The sequence below is a fragment of the Callithrix jacchus genome, chromosome 22 (assembly GCF_049354715.1).
Source record: "Callithrix jacchus isolate 240 chromosome 22, calJac240_pri, whole genome shotgun sequence".
NCBI lineage: Eukaryota > Metazoa > Chordata > Mammalia > Primates > Cebidae > Callithrix > Callithrix jacchus.
The window spans coordinates 18,205,283-18,227,934 of NC_133523.1; the positions used below are offsets into that span (position 1 = coordinate 18,205,283).

Consider the following 22,652-nt stretch of genomic DNA (forward strand, 5'->3'; position numbering starts at 1 on the left):
AATGGTGACACTTAGCGCCTTCGCGGCGCCTCCTGATTGGGGGGCACGCACGGTGGGCGGGAAGGAGGAAAGAGGAGGCACCCCCCTGCCCCCAGGGATGTGCTTAAAAGGCGGTGGCGGTGGCGGCAGTGCCTGGCGCGCCCCAGCTCACCTCGGCCATGAGCAGCGCGGCCGGCCCAGACCCGTCGGAGGCGCCCGAGGAGCGGCGTTTCCTCAGGTCAGCTGGGGAGAGGGACGCTGGGGACCGGCATGGCTCGCATGGGGCCAGGACCGGCCCGTAGGACCAGAGGCAGGGCACAGCTGGGATGGAATGGGGTCCAGGGACTGGAGACAGGCACAACCGGGATGGAGGTTCAGCGGCAGATGCGTGACCGCGGTGGGGAACTGGAAGCAGGGATATGGCCAAGACAGCCGGGGAATCCTAGGCCCACCTGGCATCTTGCTGGAGATACTAAGCTGCGTTGCCAGGGAAACTGCCTGCGGTGGGTGGGTGGGGGGGACAGCCCCGCCCCTCATGAATGATTCATCAGCAGCGCTGGTCACTCCCCCACCAAACCCCAACTTGGCCCACCTCCACTCACCATCTCTCCCAGGGACCTTAGAGAGGCAGGCCCCACTTCCCCATATAGGAAGAGCTGAGCTTAGCCCAAATGCTACCACCTCCCTTGTCCAGAGGAGGAAACTGAGGCCTGGGGAAGGCAGTCATGGTTTGAGCAGATTAGGAATGCAGGTGCTGTTTGCAGGGATTGGCGAGTTTGGGATCCGGAACTGGTGCGGTGGCTGTGACTCCCACCTCAACCTCCTCAGCCTTTGTGACATGGGACCCCAGGCAAGGCCATGGACCTCGCTGTGAACCAGATCTGTCCAGTGGCTCCTGCCCACTGCCCACCTAGCAGGGCACATGGCCCATCAGCCAATGTCCAGACAGCCTAGGGGACTGTCCTAGGAGCTGGAGCTGTGACCTCACCTGGTGTAGGGGACCTCAGATGCTGAGTGAGGGGAGTGAGGGGCTCTAAGGGGTGAGTAGGAGCCAGAACACAGTGGGGAACCTGCTGATGAGGCTGGAGACACAGAAGGGCCTTGTAGGTATGGTGAGGAGTCTGCATGTTCCCAGAGCCCTCAAGAACATGCAGGTTTGGGACTCGGTAATGCAATCTGGTGTTCAAGTTTTCAAAGCCCCTGAGGTTCCTGTTGAGTTCTGGGGGCAGGAGGCTACTGTGGGTGGCCAGGTGAGCCCCCCGGTGGTCAGGTGGGCAGAGGTATGAGGTGGAGAGAAGCAGGTAGGACTGAGAGCAGGGCAAGTGTGGCATGGGCACCCTGGCCTGAGGTTTCACCTCCCAGAGAGCCCCCTCCTGGAAGCATTTGGGAAGTGGCAGGCCCAGTTCCCTTTGGACCCAGGCCTTCTAGGTCTGACAGGTGAATCCTTGAGCCTTGAAGCTTCTCTTTTTGCTGCCCCCAGTTGGGGGCTGAGATTGGGGAGAGCAAAAGGCACCATTGAGCCCCCTCCTCCAGAACCCCACAACAGCAGAAGGGACCTGCGCTGCCTGCCTCCCGCCTCCACCAGGCTCCATTCCCACACAGCTCCCACCCTCACCCCAGAGCTGCTGCTGCATCCCACCACCAGATTCCTAACCTGGATGACCCTCTGCCCACAGAGCCCCCATTATCACTCTAATGACCAGTTAGGAAGAGAATGTTCCAAATGGCTGCCAGAGACCAAAGCTTTGGGACAGAAGAGGAATGAATTGCCGTCCCACCCTCCACTGCCTTCCCGCACCCTCCTGAGGGGGCAACAGTCAGAGCTGTCACAAGCTGGAGGTGGAGGAATGAGCCATGTTCCCAGCCTGCCAGAATACCCACCACGAATGCAAATGCACCTTCTCCTATGTGCTTCCCTGGGAGCTGCACTGGCCTGCCGGGGGGACTCTGTCTGACTTCACCATGAGCTCCTTTTCCCCACCCGGTCCTTCAACTTCATCCTGTGTCAGCCACAGACAGGCTGGGGTTTGAATTTGGCTCTGTATACTGGGGTGTCCCAGGGCATGTGACTTTCCTACCCTGAGCCTCCGTCTCCCCATCTGTGTGGACCTCCAAAGTGTCCTCCTGACCATGTTCCTCAGCCTGGCATTTGAAGCCTCGCCTGCTCTGTCCCCTTGATAACTCTGCTTCAGCCTCCCTTTTGCCCCTTGGACATAGCAGGCCCCTCCCCATCCCAGGGCCTTGGCTTTTGCTGTTGCTGTCCCTGGATTACCTCCGACGATGCAGCAGGCCTCCTCCAGGCAGCCCTTGCTGACTCCCATCCGATAGCAGCAGTCCTCATTCTCCTGCACTCTGTCCACCAGCCTTATCATGGTGCAAAATGGGCCAGAGGGCAGTCATCTCCACTCAGAGAACTGAAGGACAGAAGCTCAGGATTCATTCCCCCAAACCTCCACCATCTGTAGGTCTGGCTCTACATCTTATGTCTGGAGACACCAAGGGGGAAAGACCCAGTTTCCCGACTTGCTTCCTGTGTGACCCTAGGCAAGCCACTCGGCTTCTCTGAGTCATTAGTCGTTTCTCCAACTTTTCTAGGTCTGGCTCTTTTCATTATTATTTATGTTTGTGTTTTTTACTTTAGAAACAAGGTCTCGTTCTGTTGCCCAGGCTAGAGTGCAGTGGCATGATCATAGCTTACTGGGGCCTTGGCCTCCCAGATTGAAGTGATCCTAATGCCTCAGCCTCCCGGGGCACTGGGACTACAGGTGTGCATCACCACACCCAGCCTAGCCCCACCAATTGTGTAGTTCGCCCCAATATTTAGTTTTGCTTTGAGAGATGGAGAAGGACCCCATTCACTCAGCAAAGTGGATGGCAGAGCTTCACCTCAAACTAAGTGGCCCCGTCTCTCTGGTTGCAAATCTTTTTTTTTTTTTTTTTTTTTTTTGAGACAGAATCTCACTCCATTGCCCCATCTGGAGCAAACTGGGCTCATTGCCTCCCGGGTTCAAGCGATTCTCCTGCTTCAGCTTCCCAAGTAGCTGGGACTACAGGCATGCCCTGCCATGGCCAGCTAATTTTTGTATTTTTAGTAGAGACAAGGTTTCACCATGTTGGCCAGGGTGGTCTTGAACTCCCAACTTCAAGTGATCCACCTGCCTCCTCCTCCCAAAGTGCAGGAATTACAAGTGTGAGCCACCCCACCCGGCCTGGCCACAAATAATCTAATAACGTCACAAGGTCTCGTTGTGTTGCCCAGGCTAGAGTGCAGTGGCATGATCATAGCTTACTGGGGCCTTGGCCTCCCAGATTGAAGTGATCCTACTGCCTCAGCCTTCCGGGGCACTGGGACTACAGGTGTGCCCCTGAAAAGGGATCACCAAAGGGGTTCATGGCCCCAGGCCCCAAGGCTACCCCACTGAGTGTGCCATCAAACTCTGCAGCCTTCAAAACCCTTGGCCCCCAGGTGCCCTCAGTCCAGCCCTCCCCTTTCAGCATCCTGAAGCTTGTTCAGTGGCTCCCACCGCCTGAATTCAGCCCATCACCCCCATCGAAGTCCTTCAGGCTCCATTCCCCTTTCCTGATTCCTTCCGCCTTGGGGCCTGGGTACGTCTAGGTCCGGTTCTGTGTCTCACGCTTTGGAGCGGTGGAACCAACACGCGCCGCCAGTGCATCTTCTGCCACCAGAGGGCGCCTGAGCCCCGGGCTTTGGCTCCCACACCGCGGTCCGCCAGGCCTCCATTCAACCCGCGCGTCGGCCGGGGAAACTGAGGGCATCCCCAGCTCAAGGCTGCAGATGCTATTCGTGGGTACGGTGGGAAGGTGGCTTCGGGACCGGGTTCAGAAGCTTGGTGGAACATTTCTGGCTCCATCTGAGGCTCTGTCTCTCTGTGTCTCTGAGTGTCCCATCCCACTCTGTCCCCAGCACCGCGGAGGCAGCCGCCCTGGAGAGGGAGCTGCTGGAGGATTATCGCTTTGGGCGGCAGCAGCTCGTGGAGCTGTGCGGTCATGCCAGTGCCGTGGCTGTGACCAAGGTACCTGACTCCCCAACCCTGACCCCAACCAGATGGCCAACCGTCCCGAGGTGCATGCCTCCTGTGACCAGGGTGGTCCAGGCCTCAAGAGCCCTCTCTTTGCTTGGGTCTACCCCAGCCTGATGGGTAAACTGAAGCCCAGCGAGGAGCATGCCTGGTGCAGGCCAGACGGGACCTGAGACCACTGGTATCAGCGAAGGCCAGAGCAGAGACTATTTGCAGGGACTGTGCCGGACCCTGGAAGTGCAGACACCTCCTGCACATGTCACCCACCTGCTTCTGCCACCTCCTGAGTCTTGGGCACCAGGGACATCCACTCCTGTGGTCTGAGCACCCCCAAACAACCCCGTTCTGCAGGTGGGGAAACTGAAGCTCAGAGGTGGCGATGGGCCTGCCCTGGGTCACAGGGGGTTGGAAGCAGAGCTGCAACCCAGGTGGGTCTTGTGTGGATGACACAAGGTGACAGCAGTAATGACACTGCGGAGTGCTTCGCCATGCAGCCAGCTTGCTGGGCCTCAGGTTCCTCCTCTGCAGCAGGATAATAAATGGTACTGACCAGTGAGTCCCTAAATGCACATGCTTCAGGAAAGAGTCCCACATAGTCAGGGCTCTAGTGTGACTCCCTACTTCCTCCCCTGCCCTCCTCAGCCCCATTGCCTTTCTCCTCCTTCCTCCTCCTCCCCCCTCCTCTCTCCCTCCTCCTCTCCCGTTTCCCTCCCTCCTCCTCCCCTTCTGCCCCGTTCTCCCCTCCTTTCTCCCTCCTCTCCCTCCTCCCCCAAGGCCCCTCTCCTCCTCCCCCTGCTCCCTCTCCTTCCCCTTCCTCTCTTCCTCCCCTTTCTCCCCCTCCTCCCTCCTCCTCCTCTTTTTCTTATTGCCACTGTATACTTTTTAAAAACTCACTGTTTTTCTTCATGTGGACTTAAATGTTTGTATTTTCAAATGAAATACATCCCGGGTGAGGCGCCCAAAGGAGAAGGAAAGTCAAAACCCCAGAAAGAAACGCAGGTCGTCACTGCTGCCCGGCGCCCAGTGGCCACCCATTCCGTTTTGCACTGAAAGCCCATGGTCTGTCCCGAAGCCCCTCAGTCCCAGTCTTGGGTCTTGGGCTCTGGGCCTGGCCTGGCTGGGGTTGCAGGCGTGTTCATGGCAGGTCAGGACCCGCCGAGCCCTTGGGGAGGAGACTTGAAAAAGCAATTATTTGCCGTCTGTGTGGCTGGAGCTTAAAGTACAACTGGGCTCAGGAGATGCCCAATGTGCCTGTCAGGCGGTGTCACTGTCATCATATTTGATAAAGGCCAAACTGAGGCTGGGAGAGGAGAAGGGGCTGGGGCCACACATAGTCAGTGCAGGGCTGAGGTCGAAATGCCTGCATTAGAGACTCATACACGCCACAGAGACAGCCAGAGACATGGAGCCCCAGAGACGCAGAGACAGGGAGACTTGATGGGGAGAGACACTGAGTCTCAGAGATACAGAGATAAAGACAGCCAGCCAGAGACAGCCGTAGAGAGACAGGCCCCAGGGCAATGTGGGCGGGGTTGGGCTCCCCCACTCTGGGGCCTCTGGGAGGGGCTGAGGTCTGGAAACATGGCGGGGGCGGGCCAGCGGTGAGAAAGGTGGAAGAATGTCTGCAACTCCAGCGGAGAATAAACAAACCGCACTCCGGGAGACGGGCGGTGGCTGGATGCGCGTTTTTCCTGCAGACCTGGCAGAGCCCGAGACCGGGATTCTGCATCTCCGATGGGGAAACTGAGGCCCTAAGAGGCCCAGCCCCTCATCCAGAATGCCTCTCCTCCTGTGCTATCCCGTGGCCTCCAGGCCCAAGCCCCATCCGTTGCCCTACTCTGGGCCTCAATTTCCCCTCTTGAGCACAGAGGAATTTGGCCCGTGCCTGTGCCTTTGCTGTGCCCCTACCAGGCGTTCCCGTTGCCCGCTCTCTCCCGGAAGCAGAGAACGGTGCTGGTTGTGTGTGGCCCGGAGCAAAATGGGGCGGTGGGGCTCGTCTGTGCCCGGCACCTGCGTGTGTTTGTAAGTAGCAAGGACCCCTTCAACATCCCGAAGTCCCTGCCCCTGCAGAAATCACCTCCTTCTTTTCATAGTGTCCCAGGGGGACGTTGACGAAAGGCCAGGTTATAGAATATGCCCAGTGCTGGTCCCCGGCAGGGTCTGGTGCTAGTGACCAGATCAGGGGAGGCTGGGAGGGCCCCCAGCCCTGAACCCCTCTTCCCCCGCAAATCCCTCTTCCCCCACCCCAGGAGTACGAACCCACCATCTTCTACCCCACGCGCTCACTGGACCTGCTGCATCGGGACCTGACCACCCAGTGCGAGAAGATGGACATCCCCTTCCTCAGCTACCTGCCCACCGAGGTCAGGGCCAGGTGGCAAGCGAGGGGGATATGGTGGGCGGTGGCCCCCGGCCGCCCTCACCCTGCCTGCCCTCCCCAGGTGCAGCTCATTAACGAAGCCTACGGGCTAGTGGTGGACGCTGTGCTGGGCCCCGGTGTGGAGCCACGTGAGGTCGGGGGTCCCTGCACCCGTGCGCTGGCCACGCTCAAGCTGCTGTCCATCCCCCTCGTGAGCCTGGACATCCCCTCAGGCATGCTGGACAGAGGGGGGCACATCGGGGCCTGGGGGGCTTGGGTGAAGGCCCTTGTGCCCCAGCTCCTGGTGGCCCCTGCCCATCTGAACCTCAGTCTCCCCAGCTGGGATGGAGCCACACTCGGCTGAGGTTGAGGGTGACGCCCATCCCTTGGATGGGGAAGATGGAGGCTGCCACCCCAGGTGACCCCAGGTCCCCTCCTTCCCCCACCCCAGTGCCCAACCCACATGCCCTCTGCCCACCCCTGGCCCAGTTGCCTGGGCAGACGTGAGCTCACTCGGCAAAGGCTGCGCCTGCCCTGGCCGCCGCCCCACGCCTGTTGGAACCATTAGGCGACAGGCAGATGGAACAAACAGCTGCTGGCCAGCTGGACCCTCCATGGGGGTAGCTGGACTCCGGGGGATGTCCCTGGCTCTTGGGATCCCAGGGACATCCCAGCAGGGTGCTTCAGAACAGGGGTGCTAAGGGAGGAGGTGTGCTGTCTGATCTGAGAGGGAGGCTGCAGGCTCAGCCTAGGACAGAGAGGGTGGTTAGGAACCTCTAGTCTGAGGGTGGTGGCTGGGGTCAGAGAAGGATTAAAGTCTAAGGGGGGACCCAGCGGCTTCTGGTGAGTGGCCCCAGAATCAAGTCAGACGTAGGAGAGAAGGCAAGGCTCCTAGACTGAAAGCGAGACTCATTCGAGAGGTGATGGAGGCCGGGTGGGGCTCATGCCTTCATCCGAGCACTTTGGGAGGCTGAGGCAGGTGGACCACCTGAGGTCAGGCGTTCCAGACCAAAGTGGCCAACATAGTGTGAAACCCAGTCTCTACAAAATACAAAAATTTGCTGGGTATAGTGGTGCACGCCTGTAGTCCCAGCTACTTGGGAGGCTGAGGCAGGAGAATTGCTTGAACCCGGGAGGCAGAGGATGCAGTGAGCTGAGATCTCACCATTGCACTTTAGCCTGGGCAGCAGAGGGAGACCGTGTCTTAAAAGCAAACAGGCCGGGCGCGGTGGCTCACGCCTGTAATCCCAGCACTTTGGGAGGCCAAGGCAAGCGGATCACCTGAGATTGGGAGTTCGAGACCAGCCTAACCAACATGGAGAAACCCCGTCTCCACTAAAAATACCAAGTTAGCTGAGCGTGGTGCACACCTGTAATCTCAGCTACTCGGGAGGCTGAGGCAGGAGAACCACTTGAACCTGGGAGATGGAGGTTGCGGTGAGCCGAGGTCGCGCCATTGCACTTCAGCCTGGACAGCAAGAATGAAACTGTCTCAAATCAAACAAACAGGCTGGGTGTGGTGGCTCATGCCTGTATTCCCAGCATTTTGGGAGGCTGAGGTGGGTGGATCACCTGAAGTTAGGAGTTTGAGACTAGCCTGACCAATATGGTGAAACCCCATCTCTACTAAAATCATAAAAATTAGCCAGGCATGGTAGCGTGAACCTGTTGTCCCAGCTGCTCAGGAGACTGTGAAAAAAGAATTCCTTGAACCCAGGACGTGGAGGTTGCAGTGAGCTGAGATCACGCCATTGCATTCTAGCCTGGGTGACAGCGAGACTCTGACACACACACACACACACACACACACACACAAGGTAATGTCTAATCTAGGGGTGAGGGTAGGGACCTTTGGTCAGATAGAGGAGTGTGTAGTCAAGTGGGGAAGATGGATGAGGACGGCATGTCCTGTGAGAGGCAAGAACCTGGAGCAAGTCTGACGGCGGAGGCTTGCCTGAAGCTGGAGGCCAGTCTGTGGTCTAAGTAGAGGCTGGAGATCTAGTCATGGGGGAAAGCTGGGGTCTGGCTGGAGGTCTAGGAGGAAAGAGGCTCTAAGCTGACGGGGAGGGAGTTGTGCCAGGTCAGAAGGCAGAGGCCTGGCTCTCGTGGGAAAGGGCAGCAAGTGGAAATGATGTCTGAAGACAGGCTGGGTCAGATGGAGGAGGGGGATGGAGTAGGATGGGAGCAGAAGAAAAGTCGAGTGTGGAAGCTCTGGTGGGATTGGGAGGGAAACACCTCCAAGGACCGGGAGAGACTTGTCTGAGGGTGGAGGCAGAATTCTCAAGGGAGACAAGTCTGACCAGGACTCACATTCCAGAGAGAAGAGGCTGGGTCTGATGGGGTAGAAGGGGGAGTGTGCAGCAGGACTCTGGTCTGAGGGCAGAGGCTCAGTGTTGGAAGGGAGGGGACGCAGGACAGGACGGACTCTAGGCTGAGGGCGGGCCACCCTCCCGGGTCCTAATTCCTCCGGACCCTCCTCCCTCAGGCTGGGATGCAGAGACTGGCAGCGACTCAGAGGACGGGCTGAGGCCCGACGTGCTGGTGTCGCTCGCGGCACCCAAGCGCTGCGCTGGCCGCTTCTCCGGGCGCCACCACTTCGTGGCCGGCAGGTTTGTGCCCGACGACGTGCTCCGAAAGTTCGCTCTGCGTCTGCCGGGATACACGGGCACCGACTGCGTCGCGGCACTGTGACCGCCACCCGCGCCTATGCCTCTGGGACCCGTGCCAATAAACAGCCCTCCCACCACCACCGCCTCGCCTCCGCCTCCTTTGTGCACCGGCCCGCCGCGGGGGTGGACACACTCGAGGAGAGACTTCCCACGGTCCCTGGGTGATCCAAGGCGCGGAGGATGGAGAGGGGCTGTGAAGTGGGACTTCCCGCTGACCTCCTAGAAAACTCGAGCTAGGGCTGGGGGCGGTGGTTCCCGCCTGTAATCCAGCACTTTGGGAGGCCGAGGCTGGAAGATTGCTTAAGGCCAGGAGCTCGATACCAGCCTGGGCAAGATAGCGAGACCCCGACTCTACAAATTAAAAAGAGGAAAACTCGAGCCAGAAGAATGAGGGGTAGATTCGGGGTGGGACTCCCAGGCAGCTTGGGGTGTCCTAAAGCCGATAGAATCGAAGTTAGATGCGAGGGAGCACGTGTAGCTGCCTAAAGCGTGAAGGTCCGAGCTTCAGGCTGGCTTCCAAGTGGCCCTTCCCGCAGGCAGCTTGGGATGCAGCTGGGAGGACGAAGAGTGGGCTCGGGGAGGGACTTCCAGCTGGCCTCGGGAACCCAGGCCAGCCTGAGGGCGTAGGCACAGCCGGACGCACGGAGGGGGCGCCCCAGAGGGGTTGCTCGAGCGCCCGTCACACAGGGCCAGGGGGCGTGGTCTGAGTGGGCGTGTCACGGGCGGGGTCTGCGGTCGCTTCCCGCCCCCACCCTCAGTCCCAGCGCCCGCCAGACCTGCCGGAGTTGGACCCGAGCGCGCCGCGGAGCCCGGACCCTCCCTCGAACTCTCTGCCCCGGCCATGGCGTCGTTGCTGTCACTCCTCTGTGTCTGTGTCGCCGCCGCTCACCTGGCCGGGGCCCGAGGTGAGACGCCTCCAGCCCCCGCGCCCAGTCCCCGAGGCTCCCGAAGGCCTGGCAGCCGGCCTTGTGTGCAGCCGCACCCAGGAAGAGAACCCACGGGCCCACGCACTTCCCCAGGGACTGGGTCCCCTTCATCAGTCAGATCCCCGGGACCACCTGGGGCGGGGAGCGGGCCTCATCCATTTTCTTCCTCGGCTAAGCCAGGGGTGTGGATAAGAACCTAGGGTTCCTCCCGGGGTTTGGACTCTGAATCACCGGCCAGGTCTCCCACTCTGGACCGAAGGGGTCGGAACTGGCCCCTCCCACCTAACGCCCACACACCCACTTACTCCAACCGCTGGAGAAAGAGAAATGCCCATCCCTGGAACACCGGATGGGGCGAGGGACGGGCCCACTTCTCAGGTCAGGAGACTGAGGCCCCCAGAAGGAAGGGGATTGTCTGACCTCATCACTCTGCAGGGAGTATCTTGGACAGCTCTTGGAGAAGCCAGTCTAGATTCCAAGGACTTCCGACAGGCAGCTCGGAACTCTAGTGCAGGGATGGAAGGTAGACTAAGGAAGGGACTTCCAGCGGGCCAAGTGGATGAGGGGGGAGCCCAGCCTGAGGGCAGAGGCAGAGCCGGCTAAACTTGATTAAACTCGTGGCAGCTGAACACAGAGGGACAGAGCCTCCAGCCTAGGGCAACTGGCTGGTACTCGGACTTCCCCAGCCAAGGGGTTGGGGCTAGGTCAGAGAGAGGGATTTGGCTTTGGGAGCCTGGTGGTTGTAGTGGGCAGTGCGCTGCAGGGAGTGTGTGGCAGCCCCGGGGCTAGAGCTGGATTCTGGCCTTTCAGAGACTCAGTTTTCCCTCTTGTTAAAATGGGGATGATCGGCCAGCCGGGTGCGCTCACGCCTGTAATCCCAGAACTTTGAGAGGCTGAGGCAGGCGGATGACCTGAGGTCAGGTGTTCCAGACCAGCCTGGCCAACATGGTGAAACTCCGTCTCTACTAAAAATACAAAAATTAGCCAGGCGTGAAGGCGCGTACCTGTAATCCCAGCTACCCTGGAGGCTGAGGCAGGAGAATCGCTTGAACCCGAGAGACAGAGGCTGCAGTGAACCGAGATGGTACCACTGCACTCCACCCTGTGGGAGAGGGAGATTGTGTCTCACAAAAACAAACAAACAAAAAAAGTGGGGGAGGATGATCATGGCTACACCTTGCCTTGAAGGAGGCTCCCAGCGGTCCCCACCACCGTGCTTCCTTCTCCCCACTCCTCACTCACAGACGCCACTTCCACCGAGGAGCCCACGGCGATTGCATTGGGCCTGGAAAGAACGTCCGTGCACCCCGGGCAGCCCTCACCGGCCCTGGAAGACTGGGAAGGTGAGTCGGCCTGCCTAGAATCCCCTCTCTGCAGCGGGTTTGTTGCGGGGACTTGGGCTGCTGGGTCTTGTGAGGAGGGGGCGCACACTGGGCAAAGGGCCCGGGGCCATCCTGGTCCCCGGACATGACAGCCCCTAGAGATGATGCTCCGAGTTCAAGGTCTTAGTGAGGGGCGGGTCAGACAGCCGCAAGATCTCAGTGCGCAGGGATGGGCCAGGTCAGGCCCTGGGCTGCAGAACTGGGGGCGTGGGGAACCCAACCTGCCCTTCACCTGATTCAGGCCGCTGGCTCGGGTCGTGGGCATGCTCGGCTAGCTCATACCCACGGGGAGAGGGGGTCGAGACCGCAGGTAAGGCCTTTGCACGCACGCATGGGGGCCTACAGGCCGCCGCCTCGGTCCCAGCGCTTGCGGTGCCCACAGAGGCCAGCGAGTGGACATCCTGGTTCAACGTGGACCACCCCGGAGGCGACGGCGACTTCGAAAGCCTAGCCGCCATCCGCTTCTACTACGGGCCAGCGCGCGTATGCTCGCGACCGCTGGCGCTAGAAGCGCGCACCACGGATTGGGCCCTGCCTTCCACCGTCGGCGAGCGCGTGCACTTGAACCCCACGCGCGGCTTCTGGTGCCTCAACCGCGAGCAACCGCGTGGCCGCCGCTGCTCCAACTACCACGTGCGCTTCCGATGCCCACTAGGTGAGGGCGGGGCTGGATGGTCGGGGACCGGGCTTGGAACGGGCGATGCTGGCAACAGCCGGGAAGGGTCTTGGGTAGGGCTGGGAGGGGCAGGACCCTGTGGACGTGGGCGTGGCTAGGAAGAGCCTGCGGGACCCCTAGGCATAGGGCCACGTGAGGGGGCGGGGCGATGCAGGGGCGGGGCTTTTGAGGAGAGGTGCTGGGAACAGCGTGGGGCCCAGGTGCACCTCCAGGAGACACGGCAGGTCAGGACCCATGTCCAGCTACCTGGAACGCATGTCCTTCCCGCTGCCCTCGTTTGCGCATCTGTGGCGTGTAAGAGCTCCGTTCTGTGGCGTGTCTTGAGCCCACATGTGTGCAGGATACAGGGAGAAGAGCAGGACTGACCCCCAGGACCTTATGCGGGGGTGGAGAAGTGGGGCAGTACCTGAACTATGTCTTCGACAGGTGCGCTTAGGGGAGCATGGGTAGGGGCAATGGCAGGTCTGCCCTCTGGAGTGTCCGCTCTCGGTTGCACATATGTGAGGGGGTTAGGGAACAAGGACCCTTCAGTCCCAGGTTACCCGGAGGCGCGTTTCCTGGTGAGGGTGGCCGCCTGATCTTCCTCCCTACCTTCCGCAGAGGCCGCGTGGGGCGCGTGGGGCCCGTGGGGTCCCTGCTCGGGGAGTTGTGGGCCAGGGCGTCGCTTGCGCCGCCGCCACTGCCCAAGCCCCGCTGGGGATGCGTGTCCCGGACGTCCTCTAGAGGCGCAGAAGTGCGTGCGGCCTCGGTGTCCAGGTAGGAAGGGGCGGGGTCTGAAGGTAGGGGCCCGGCACAGAGGAGAGGGGAGGTTAGGAACGGAGTCTAGTGGAGAGGGTGAAGTTAGAGGCGGGACCTGGATGTAGAGAGGCGGTGCCTCGTGTGAGCGATGCCTAGAGGGGAGGAGCTAGTTAGGGGCGGTGCCTCTGGGGCGGGGCTCTTAGGGGCGGGGCCTGGCGCAGGGGCGGAGCCTGGAGGACCCAAACTGTGGCCAGGTGGAGACCAGACTTTCCTTCCCTCCTGGTCCCAAGGAGCACTGGTGACTATGCACATCTGTACAGGTGGACGCCAGGGGCCTCGTGTGCAGGCAGACCTGGGCAGATCGGAAGGGGTGCTTCCCCCTGTGTGCATGCCGGAGTGTACGGATGCCTCCGTGGGGGAACAGAAGTCAGTTCATGCACTCAGGGTGCACACATGCGTGGAGTTTGCAGCCCCCCCGCTCCGTCCCCCACGCCCACACAGACACACACTCACAGCCTGGCAAACACGATGCCTAGGCCCTCCCCAAGGCCAGACACCGAGCAAGCCAGGAGGAGACTGGAAATTCCGCTAGCTCCTGGGCTCCACAAACACGGCCTGGAGGCTGCTCCGGGGAGCCCGTCACAGGGTGGGGGCACATGGTGGCCAATGGGGCGTTGGGGTCCCCACCCCATCGCGCCTGGCTCTGCTCTCCCGGCGCCTGTGTCCTGAAGTTTCCAGTGGAATTTTCCATTTTATAGAGAAACCGCGAGATTGGGAAGGGGAGCAGTTGTTCTCAGCCCAAGATCCAGCCCCTCGCTGGGCCCCAAGCCCCTGTCGACATTTTCTGCTGGAAAGGGCAGTGCCGTGTATTTTGAGACTCACCGCTCCTGTCCCCTCCTTTAGGACTTCTTCCGTACTACTCTGGACCCCAGTTCATACCCTCTGGCCCAGCCCCGACCACTCAACCCATCTCCTCCTCATACTAGGGACCACTCCAATCAGGGCCATGCTGAGGCCTCTGAGAGGCACCTTATGGGGTGGGGGGGACTCCAGGTATGTTTGTTGAGTGGCTGAGTGGAAATCCCTCTTCAGGAGGGAGTGTGGAGGTGCCTCTGCTCTGCTGCCTCTCCATATCCCCCCAGGGTGCAGCCTTGACACCTGTGAGTGCCCAGACCATATCCTCCTGGGCTCAGTGGTCACTCCATCCGGACAACCGCTGCCAGGAGCTAGGGTCTCCCTGCGAGACCAGCCTGGCACCGTGGCCACCAGCGATGCTCAAGGAACCTTCCAGGTGCCTGGTGTCTGTGCTGACAGCCTTGCCAATGTCAGGGCCCAGATGGACGGCTTCTCTGCAGGTGTGGCCCAGGCCCAGGCCAACGGATCCATCTCTGTGGTCACCATCATCCTTGATAAGTTGGGTAAGTGCTCTTGAAACATAGGGAACTAGGGGGCTGAGGATCTGGGGAGGAAGTTCTAGCACTCAAAGTCAAGGGAGGAAGAAATAAATTTGACACACTCGGCTGGGCGCAGTGGTAATGCCTGTAATTCCAGCAGTTTGGGAGGCCAAGGTGGGTGGATCACAAGGTCAGGAGTTCGAGACCAGCCTGACTGACATGGTGAAAACCTGTCTTTACTAAAAAAAAAAAAAAAAAACAACCACACACTCATCCGCAAAGGTGCAGGGTGACTCAGGGCATTTCTGGGGGAAAGGAGAGGATGGGAACCTTGCTCCTGGGAAGGGTCCATGGGAGAAGCTCTGATCTTTGCCACCTTTGACTCCAGAGAAGCCATACCTGGTGAAGCACCCTGAGTCCCGAGTGCGAGAGGCTGGCCAGAATGTGACCTTCTGCTGCAAAGCCTCTGGGATCCCTATACCCAAGAAATACTCCTGGTGAGCACCCGCCCCGGGGTAAGGGGCATCTTCTCCAGCTTTGGGGTAGGATTCAATTTCATGTCGTTATGTAGTGCCTAAAGGACAGTCTGGAAGCAGATTCCAGCCTCAGTTTCCCATCTGGAGAGTGGGGAAAGCTTTACTGGGGAATGAATTGGATGGGAGAGGTACAACCAAGGAGGCTGAGCAGGGCCAGTCTTGCTGGAGAGGAGGCTGACTTTGGCGCAGCCTCTCTGCAGCTCCTAGCCTGCAGAGTGGGGACTGACGCAGCCCCTCCCCTGAGTCCTATAGTGTCGCCCACCCACCACCCAGGTTCCACAATGGGACCCTGCTGGACAGGCGAGCACACGGGTACGGGGCCCACCTGGAGCTCCGAGGGCTGCACCCAGACCAGGCTGGCATCTACCACTGCAAGGCATGGAACGAGGCAGGTGCCGTGCGCTCTGGCACCGCGTGGCTCACTGTACTTGGTGAGTGTCCTTGGCCTCATCCGTGAGCAAGCCTTCACTCCAAATGGAGCCCTGACTGTATAACCCTAAATGAGCCCCACTTCAGACTGATCCAATTCTAAGCCTCCACTGAGCCCCCATACCATTCTGAGCACCAATCTTCAGTCCTTTCCCTGGGCAGAACCCTGTCACTTAGGCTGAGTCCTTGACCTCAGACGGTGCCCCCAGCCTTGGCTTCCATGAAGTCCTCCTCCCTGCCCTGACCTGCGTGTTCTCTCTGTCCCCAGCTCCAGGCCAACCAGCCTGTGATCCCCGGCCCCGAGAGCACCTGATCAAGCTCCCTGAGGACTGTGGTCAGCCAGGCAGTGGCCCTGCCTACCTGGATGTGGGCCTCTGCCCTGACACCCGCTGCCCAAGCCTGACAGGCTCTGGCCCCCGCTGCGGGGACACCGGCTCCCACTGCTGCTCTGTGCGCCGCCTGGAGAGAAGGGAGATCCACTGCTCTGGCTACGTCCTCCCGGTGAAGGTGGTGGCCGAGTGTGGCTGCCAGAAGTGTCTGCCCCCCCGGGGACTGGTCCGGGGCCGTATTGTGGCTGCTGACTCTGGGGAACCGCTGCGCTTCGCCAGGATTCTGCTGGGCCAGGAGCCCATCGGCTTCACCGCCTACCAGGGCGACTTCACTCTAGAGGTGCCTCCTTCCACCCAGCGGCTGGTGGTGACTTTTGTGGACCCCAGCGGTGAGTTCATGGACACTGTCCGGGTCTTGCCTTTTGACCCTCGAGGTGCTGGCGTGTACCACGAGGTCAAGGCCATGCGGAAGAAAGCCCCAGTCGTCTTAGATGCCAGCCAGAGCAACACGATTCCCCTGGGCGAGCTGGAAGATGAGGCGCCCCTGGGCGAGCTCGTCCTGCCTTCCGGCGCCTTCCGCAGAGCCGACGGCAAACCCTATGCGGGGCCCGTGGAGGCCCGGGTGACGTTCGTGGACCCCCGAGACCTCACCTCCGCGGCGGCCGCCCCCAGTGACCTGCGCTTCGTGGACAGCGACGGCGAGCTGGCTCCGCTGCGCACCTACGGCATGTTCTCCGTGGATCTCCGCGCGCCCGGCTCCGCGGAGCAGCTGCAAGCAGGGCCAGTGGCCGTGCGGGTGGCCGCCAGCCAGATCCACATGCCCGGCCATGCAGAGGCCCTCAAACTGTGGTCGCTGAACCCCGAGACCGGCTTGTGGGAGGAGGAGAGCAACTTCCGGCGCGAGGGGTCCTCGGGCTCCCGGGTGCGCCGGGAGGAGCGAGTCTTCCTGGTCGGCAACGTGGAGATCCGGGAGCGGCGCCTGTTCAACCTGGACGTGCCCGAGCGCCGCCGCTGCTTCGTGAAGGTGCGCGCCTACGCCAACGACAAGTTCACCCCCAGCGAGCAGGTGGAGGGCGTGGTGGTCACGCTGGTCAATCTGGAGCCCGCCCCCGGCTTCGCCGCCAACCCTCGCGCCTGGGGGCGCTTCGACAGCGCAGTCACCGGCCCCAACGGCGCCTGCCTCCCCGCCTTTTGCGACGCCGACCGGCCGGACGCCTACACCGCCCTGGTCACCGCCACCCTGGGCGGCGAGGAGTTGGAGCCCGCCCCTTCCCTGCCCCGCCCGCTCCCGGCCACCGTGGGTGTCACCCAGCCCTACCTGGACAGGCTGGGGTACCGGCGCACGGACCACGACGACCCCGACTTCAAGCGCAACGGCTTCCGCATCAACCTCGCCAAGCCCAGGCCGGGCGACCCCGCCGAGGCCAATGGGCCTGTGTACCCGTGGCGCAGCCTGCGGGAATGCCAGGGGGCCCCGGTGACCGCCAGCCACTTCCGCTTCGCCAGGGTGGAGGCGGACAAGTACGAGTACAACGTGGTCCCCTTCCGCGAGGGCACGCCCGCCTCCTGGACTGGCGATCTCCTGTCCTGGTGGCCCAACCCGCAGGAGTTCCGGGCCTGCTTCCTCAAGGTGAAGATCCAGGGCCCCCAGGAGTACATGGTCCGCTCCCACAACGCGGGGGGCAGCCACCCGCGTACCCGGGGCCAGCTCTACGGGCTTCGGGATGCCCGGAGCGTGCGAGACCCCGAGCGTCCAGGTACCTCGGCGGCCTGCGTGGAGTTCAAGTGCAGCGGGATGCTGTTTGACCAGAGGCAAGTGGACAGGACGCTGGTGACCATCATGCCCCAGGGCAGCTGCCGGCGCATGGCCATCAACGGGCTCCTTCGGGATTACCTGGCCCGGCACCCCCCACCGGTGCCCGCGGAGGACCCGGCTGCCTTCTCCATGCTGGCCCCGCTAGACCCTCTGGGCCACAACTACGGTGTCTACACGGTCACTGACCAGAGCCCACGGCTGGCCAAAGAGATCGCCATTGGCCGCTGCTTCGACGGTTCTTCCGACGGCTTCTCCAGGGAGATGAAGGCTGACGCCGGCACAGCTGTCACCTTCCAGTGCCGGGAGCCACCGGCCGGACGACCCAGCCTCTTCCAGAGGCTGCTGGAGTCCCCGGCGACAGCCCTTGGTGACATCCGCAGGGAGATGAGTGAGGTGGTGCAGGCACAGGCCTGGGCCTCGGGTCCCCTCCGCACCCGCCGGGGCAGGGTCCGACAGTGACCTGGGCCTGGGGCCTCGCTTTCCTGCCTCCCTCTGGACTCCACCGTCCCCAGGAAGTTTTGCCCCTCCTTCTTCTTCAGACAGCCCCCTCCCCAGGTGTCTGGCCCCCCTTCCTCCTCCCCTGCCCAGAACTGAGTCAGACAAGAACCTGGAGCGTCCGATGGTAGAAACACCAGGGAGGTGATTGCTGCTGTGTGGCATGGAACGGAGTTTGCTGTGACCCTGGCGTCAGCACCCTGGGGACCACGTGCAACCCCAGCCTGGAGGGACCCGCTCCCGGCTCAGAAGCCGTCTCTGACTTCTCGTGCGTATTTTGACCCTGCCTTCAGTATTCTACCCTTGGGAGTTCTGACGTTCCTCACAAAGCCCCCTCTGCCTGCGGACTCAGCGCTAGACCAGGTCCCCTGCCCCGAGCTTTGTTTTTGGGGTTATTTATTGAAACAAAGCGTGGGGAGCTGGTTGTGGGTGTGAGTGGGGGTGCAGGGTCCACGCTGGGCCCAGTGAAAAGGAGGAAGGGGCTTCTTGGGCTTCCCATGCGGGGGAGGCTCTGGGGCTGAGGGGAACAATTCTCTCGTGTTTGGTGCTTAGAGACCTGCCCGGGGGCTGGGGTGGATGTTCCCTCCCTCGGGGGCTCAATTAAAATTGCTTTATTTTCAACGCTTGGTGTCAAGCTACCGGGAGGAAGGGTGGAGGCTGGGGCTGTCCGGCCTAGATGCACCTTTGCAGGCAGAGACACGCGGAGGCACACGCGGCACCGGGGCAAGAAGCCTGGGCGGCCGTGACTGCTGAGCACAGTAGCAGTCACTGCCCCCACCTGGTTTCCTCAGCTGTGCCTGGCCGTGTGCCCTGGGGCTACAGCGGGTGGGGCCGGGCCCTGGCAGGGGAGCATCTGGGACAGGCGACAGCTAGCCAGGCTGCCCTGGACTCTCCTCAGCCAAGTCCACAGCAGCCCTGCCCCAGGCCCCACCCACCTGAGCCCCGGCCACACCTCGGGTGTGATGAGGCTGCCCCAGACCAGGGCTCTCTGACCTTGCCAGGACCCTCGGTCCGGAGGCGGCAGAACCATGGCTAGCTGGCGGTCTGCACGTGTGTCCTCCTGGCACCGCATGGGGCCGGCGCTGATCTGACCACACCCGCACTGTTCAGACAGAAAAACTGAAGTCCTGGGATCTGGCGTGAATCCCAGCAGCCTTGGGGCCCCCTCTAGCTCTAGGTGTGTGATTTCCCAGGGCCTGAGGATGAAGGCATCACTAGGGCAAGGCTGGAGGGGCCTCCAGGGCACCTGGGCTGGGAGACTTTTCCCTGGCTGGCATACCCCAGGGAGTAGGCGTGTGGATCGTCCCTTAGCTTAGGGCGCAACCCCCCATCCACTTCCTCTTCAATCTCCCACCCATCCACTAGCCCCCTCCCCAGATGCTCGATCCCGTCGCCCTCCCATCCGGGGTTTAGAGGCATCAGCTCTGTGCCGGCAACCACAGGCTCACAGGTGCGGACCCCAACACGCCCTGGGGCCAGAGCTCCACCCACAAGGTCCCTGCCTCTTGCCCGTCGGCCACACCCCTTTGTTGGCTGAGGTCTTCGAAACTCTGAACCTCCGAAGCTCTCACCCCTTCACTCAGGGGAAGACTTGGGGGCCTGGAGAAGCTCAGCATGGGAGGCATCACCCCAGTCTCGGAAGGTGGGTCCCAGGGCTCTGCTGGAGTTTGGGTTTGGGTAGCTCCAGACGTCGGCACCCCAGCCTCGCCCTCCATAGGCTGTGATAGGCAAGAGAGGGGAGGTGCTTCAAGGTCCCTGAGGGAGCTGGTCGTGGTTGGGGGGAACACCCATTTATCCAGAACGTACTGCCTCTACACCTCCAGCTGACGGAAAGGCTCAGAGGTGCAGGCCCCCCAACCCAAGGCAACCTAAGTTCCAGGCGTGCCTGCCCCATAGTCCTTGCTCAGGGCTGCCTGGTGGGGTCCTAGGGAGGAACGGGAATGGGGGCGCTCCCATTTGCAGAGGGCAAAGCTGGCTGCAGCTTCCAGGGGGAGGATGATGAGGTGTCAGTCTCCACCGCCAAATACCTTTCATTAAGGAAGTGTTGGGGCCTCTGACGCTGCCAGACCAGGGCAGCCAGCCAGGCGTGGGGCAGGCAGCTGGCCCAGCCCTGTCCCCTTCCCTAGGGTGGGGCAGGGGTGGTGGGCATCTTCCTGAAGACCCCTCCCCAGTCACCATGGCTGGGCCAGGAAGGGCATTTCAGGAGCAAAAGCTGGGCACTGCACGGAGGCCAGAGTCCAGCTGCCCCCACCCCTGCTGATAACTTTGCAAGAGGGCAGCGTTTGACCACAATTTCCAGATGAGGAAACTGAGGGTCCAATACAAGGAAGCCATCACCCTGAGTCAACAGCCATGTGCCTCTTGACCCTGCCTGTCACCCCCATGGCAGCCCTCAAGCCGGGAATCCCACCCCCTCCCTCTTGGAACCTGGGCTACCGCCCGCTTCCTGGTAAATCCATTGTCTACTCCCCCAACCAAACTGAGCTGCCAGACCACAACCCTTCAGTCTGGGGACAGTGTGGGGGCAGGAGACCCCCCCCAGAGACCCCCAGCTGCAGCCACCCTGGGTCAGCTCAGGCCACAAAGAGGCCCTTGGTCCCGCCCATGGCATTTTAGACTTTTATAATTTTAGAACCAGGGGTTCTTAAAATTCCTAGCACCATGATGGGGAAAAAATCTTGGAACAGTAAAATATTTAAAACAAGAGTCTTAAAACCACAGAACCCAAGAGGAGGGGATAAAAATGAACACACGGAGCACTGACTGAATGGAAGCCTCTGGGCCAGCCCGCAAAGCCTGACTTCAAGGGCATTTAGTGTCTACACCTTGGGATCCCCAAAACATGTTTTTAGAGGGGATGATTTTTATCCGTATTTCACAGCTAAAGGAATCTTCTCAGGGTCACACAGCAAATGAGGACACTGTGGACTCGGGGAAGGGCAATGTTTCCTGGAGAAGGGGACCTAAGTGCGGGGTCTTAAAGGATGTGTAGGAGTTTGCCAGGTGGCCAAGGCAGGAAGGGCATTCCAGGAAGCTGGAAAGGTGTATGTGAAGGCAGGGGGAGGGAGACCCACAGAGGGTACCAGAAGGGAGATGCAAAGGTGAGGGGCTGAGTTAGGAGCCTAAGTTCTCTGGTGGGCAATAGGGAGCTATGGAAGGTGCTGGAACAGGACAGGGTTACACAGTATCTTGTGACGAAGACTCCCCTGGAGCTGGTGCAGGACTCAGCTTCTTAAAACATGCTTCTTTCATGGAACTGGGGTCTGCTCCCTCCCACTTGGGGGCCCCTCCAGGGTCCAAACCTGCAGCCCAGCACCATCTCCCCGCCAACCGCCTCCCGTCCTGGCTGAACATCCCTGGCTCCTCCATCGGGGCCTCGTGGACCTGGCGCGGCCACCCACCACTTCCCCAGCCCCGTCTGTCTCTCTCATCAGCCCTTGGAGTTGGATCCGACCCAGCCTCAGACCCCAAAGACTGGAGCCAGCCTGGCGGGGAGACCTGGCTTCGGGCAGTGGGGGAAACGCTTGTGCTTTAACGGTGGAAACCAAGGCAGGGTGCCACAGGGCGAGAGCAGACCAGGTGAATGCCATGTCCCGGTGCCTCAGTCCTCCCAGGGCAGGAGCTGAGGCCAGAATCCTGGGCCTAGGGTGGAGGGGGTCTGGGCAGGTAGGAGGGAGGAGACCCCAGCCAGCAGGGAATTAGCGACCCTGACATCTGGAGGTGAATGCAGGGAAACATATGGTACCCTAGGCAGGGCGAGTGTGTCACACAGAACCAGACACGCCTGTCATCAGTCTCAAGGTCACACTGCCCTCATCACGCCCGATCCTTTCCCCTGTAGTCAGGAGCATGACTCCTTCCTTCCCATCCTTCCTAGCCATCTTCTTGTCACCCGATCGGTGACACTGTCACCCTCAGTTGCACTCGAAAAGATCACAAAGCCAGACACGCCGGACCCTTGGGGCACGCTGGACACTGTCGCCCCTTGTCACAGCCACACAGGCAGACAGATACACCCTCAACACAGAGAAAGGCCCATGCTTCAGGCTCAGGCAGCAGTGCCTGAGTCTGCGTGCACCTGTGCACACCTGTGTGCACCTGTGCCCAGCGCCCCCTTGACGCATCCATCATCACCCTACACATCGGGACACACTTAACCCCCAGACTCCCGGCCTGCCAGAATCAGGGCCAATCTCAACCCCCCATGACCCTCCACAGTTCAGCCCCGCCAGGCACAGGGGCCCTCGGAGCACAGGCTGTACTGCCCACTCTCTTGGGGCCCTGGGGTTGGGGACTGGCAGGAGCCCTCAAGGTCTCAGCTGCTTTTCCAGGGAAGTCCTGAATCCCTTCCTGCTGACTCAGCCCTGGGGGCTGGCTAGGCCAGGCACTGCCAAACCTCAGGTATGTCCTTGAAGGCTGCCTGGCAGGCCTCTGAGGCGGGGGCGGGGCTCCCACTCAGGACTCAGTCCTTCCCCGGGCCCCAGCCTCCCCGCTTACCCCAGATGGAGGTGGAGCTTTAACTATGGTGCTCAGGGCATGGGGCCAGCATGGTGGATTCTGAGGCTGGTTGCTCCCACCCTAGTCCCTCCAGTTGAGGGTTGGTGGAGGAATAAGCTCCCAGCTAAGCCAGAGTATCCCAGCCTGACTGCAGCCTCACAAAGACACTACTGTCTGGTGGGATGTGGCCTGGCCGCCTGTCCTGAGGCCTGGCACAGGGACCCATGCACACACAGTGGGTACACACATGCACCATGTGATGGCTGCATGCAGACCTGTGGATGCGGATGTGCGTCATCAGGCAGAAACTCGCCCCAGGACTGACCCCCACAGAACCCCAGTCAAGATGGGGAGGCAGTACTGGCCACAGATACCCCAGCCTGCAGT

At 61.1% G+C, this 22,652-nt stretch overlaps 2 protein-coding genes across 2 annotated transcripts; both read left to right on the forward strand.

Annotated features, from left to right (window-relative positions):
- The first annotated feature begins 134 nt into the window (after positions 1 to 134).
- Positions 135 to 9,127, forward strand: YJEFN3 (YjeF N-terminal domain containing 3). Its single transcript, XM_002807938.6, has 6 exons — positions 135 to 217; positions 3,905 to 4,013; positions 5,931 to 6,041; positions 6,269 to 6,382; positions 6,461 to 6,611; positions 8,864 to 9,127. The coding sequence occupies exons 1-6, from the start codon at positions 159 to 161 to the stop codon at positions 9,067 to 9,069; spliced, it is 750 nt and encodes a 249-aa protein (XP_002807984.2). The 5' UTR covers positions 135 to 158; the 3' UTR covers positions 9,070 to 9,127.
- A 676-nt stretch (positions 9,128 to 9,803) lies between these two features.
- CILP2 (cartilage intermediate layer protein 2) lies at positions 9,804 to 18,389 on the forward strand. Its single transcript, XM_035286119.2, has 8 exons — positions 9,804 to 9,952; positions 11,218 to 11,316; positions 11,738 to 12,010; positions 12,632 to 12,787; positions 13,912 to 14,187; positions 14,552 to 14,660; positions 14,973 to 15,130; positions 15,397 to 18,389. Exons 1-8 carry the CDS (start codon positions 9,889 to 9,891, stop codon positions 17,730 to 17,732), a joined length of 3,471 nt encoding a protein of 1,156 aa, XP_035142010.1. The 5' UTR covers positions 9,804 to 9,888; the 3' UTR covers positions 17,733 to 18,389.
- Positions 18,390 to 22,652: the final 4,263 nt, after the last annotated feature.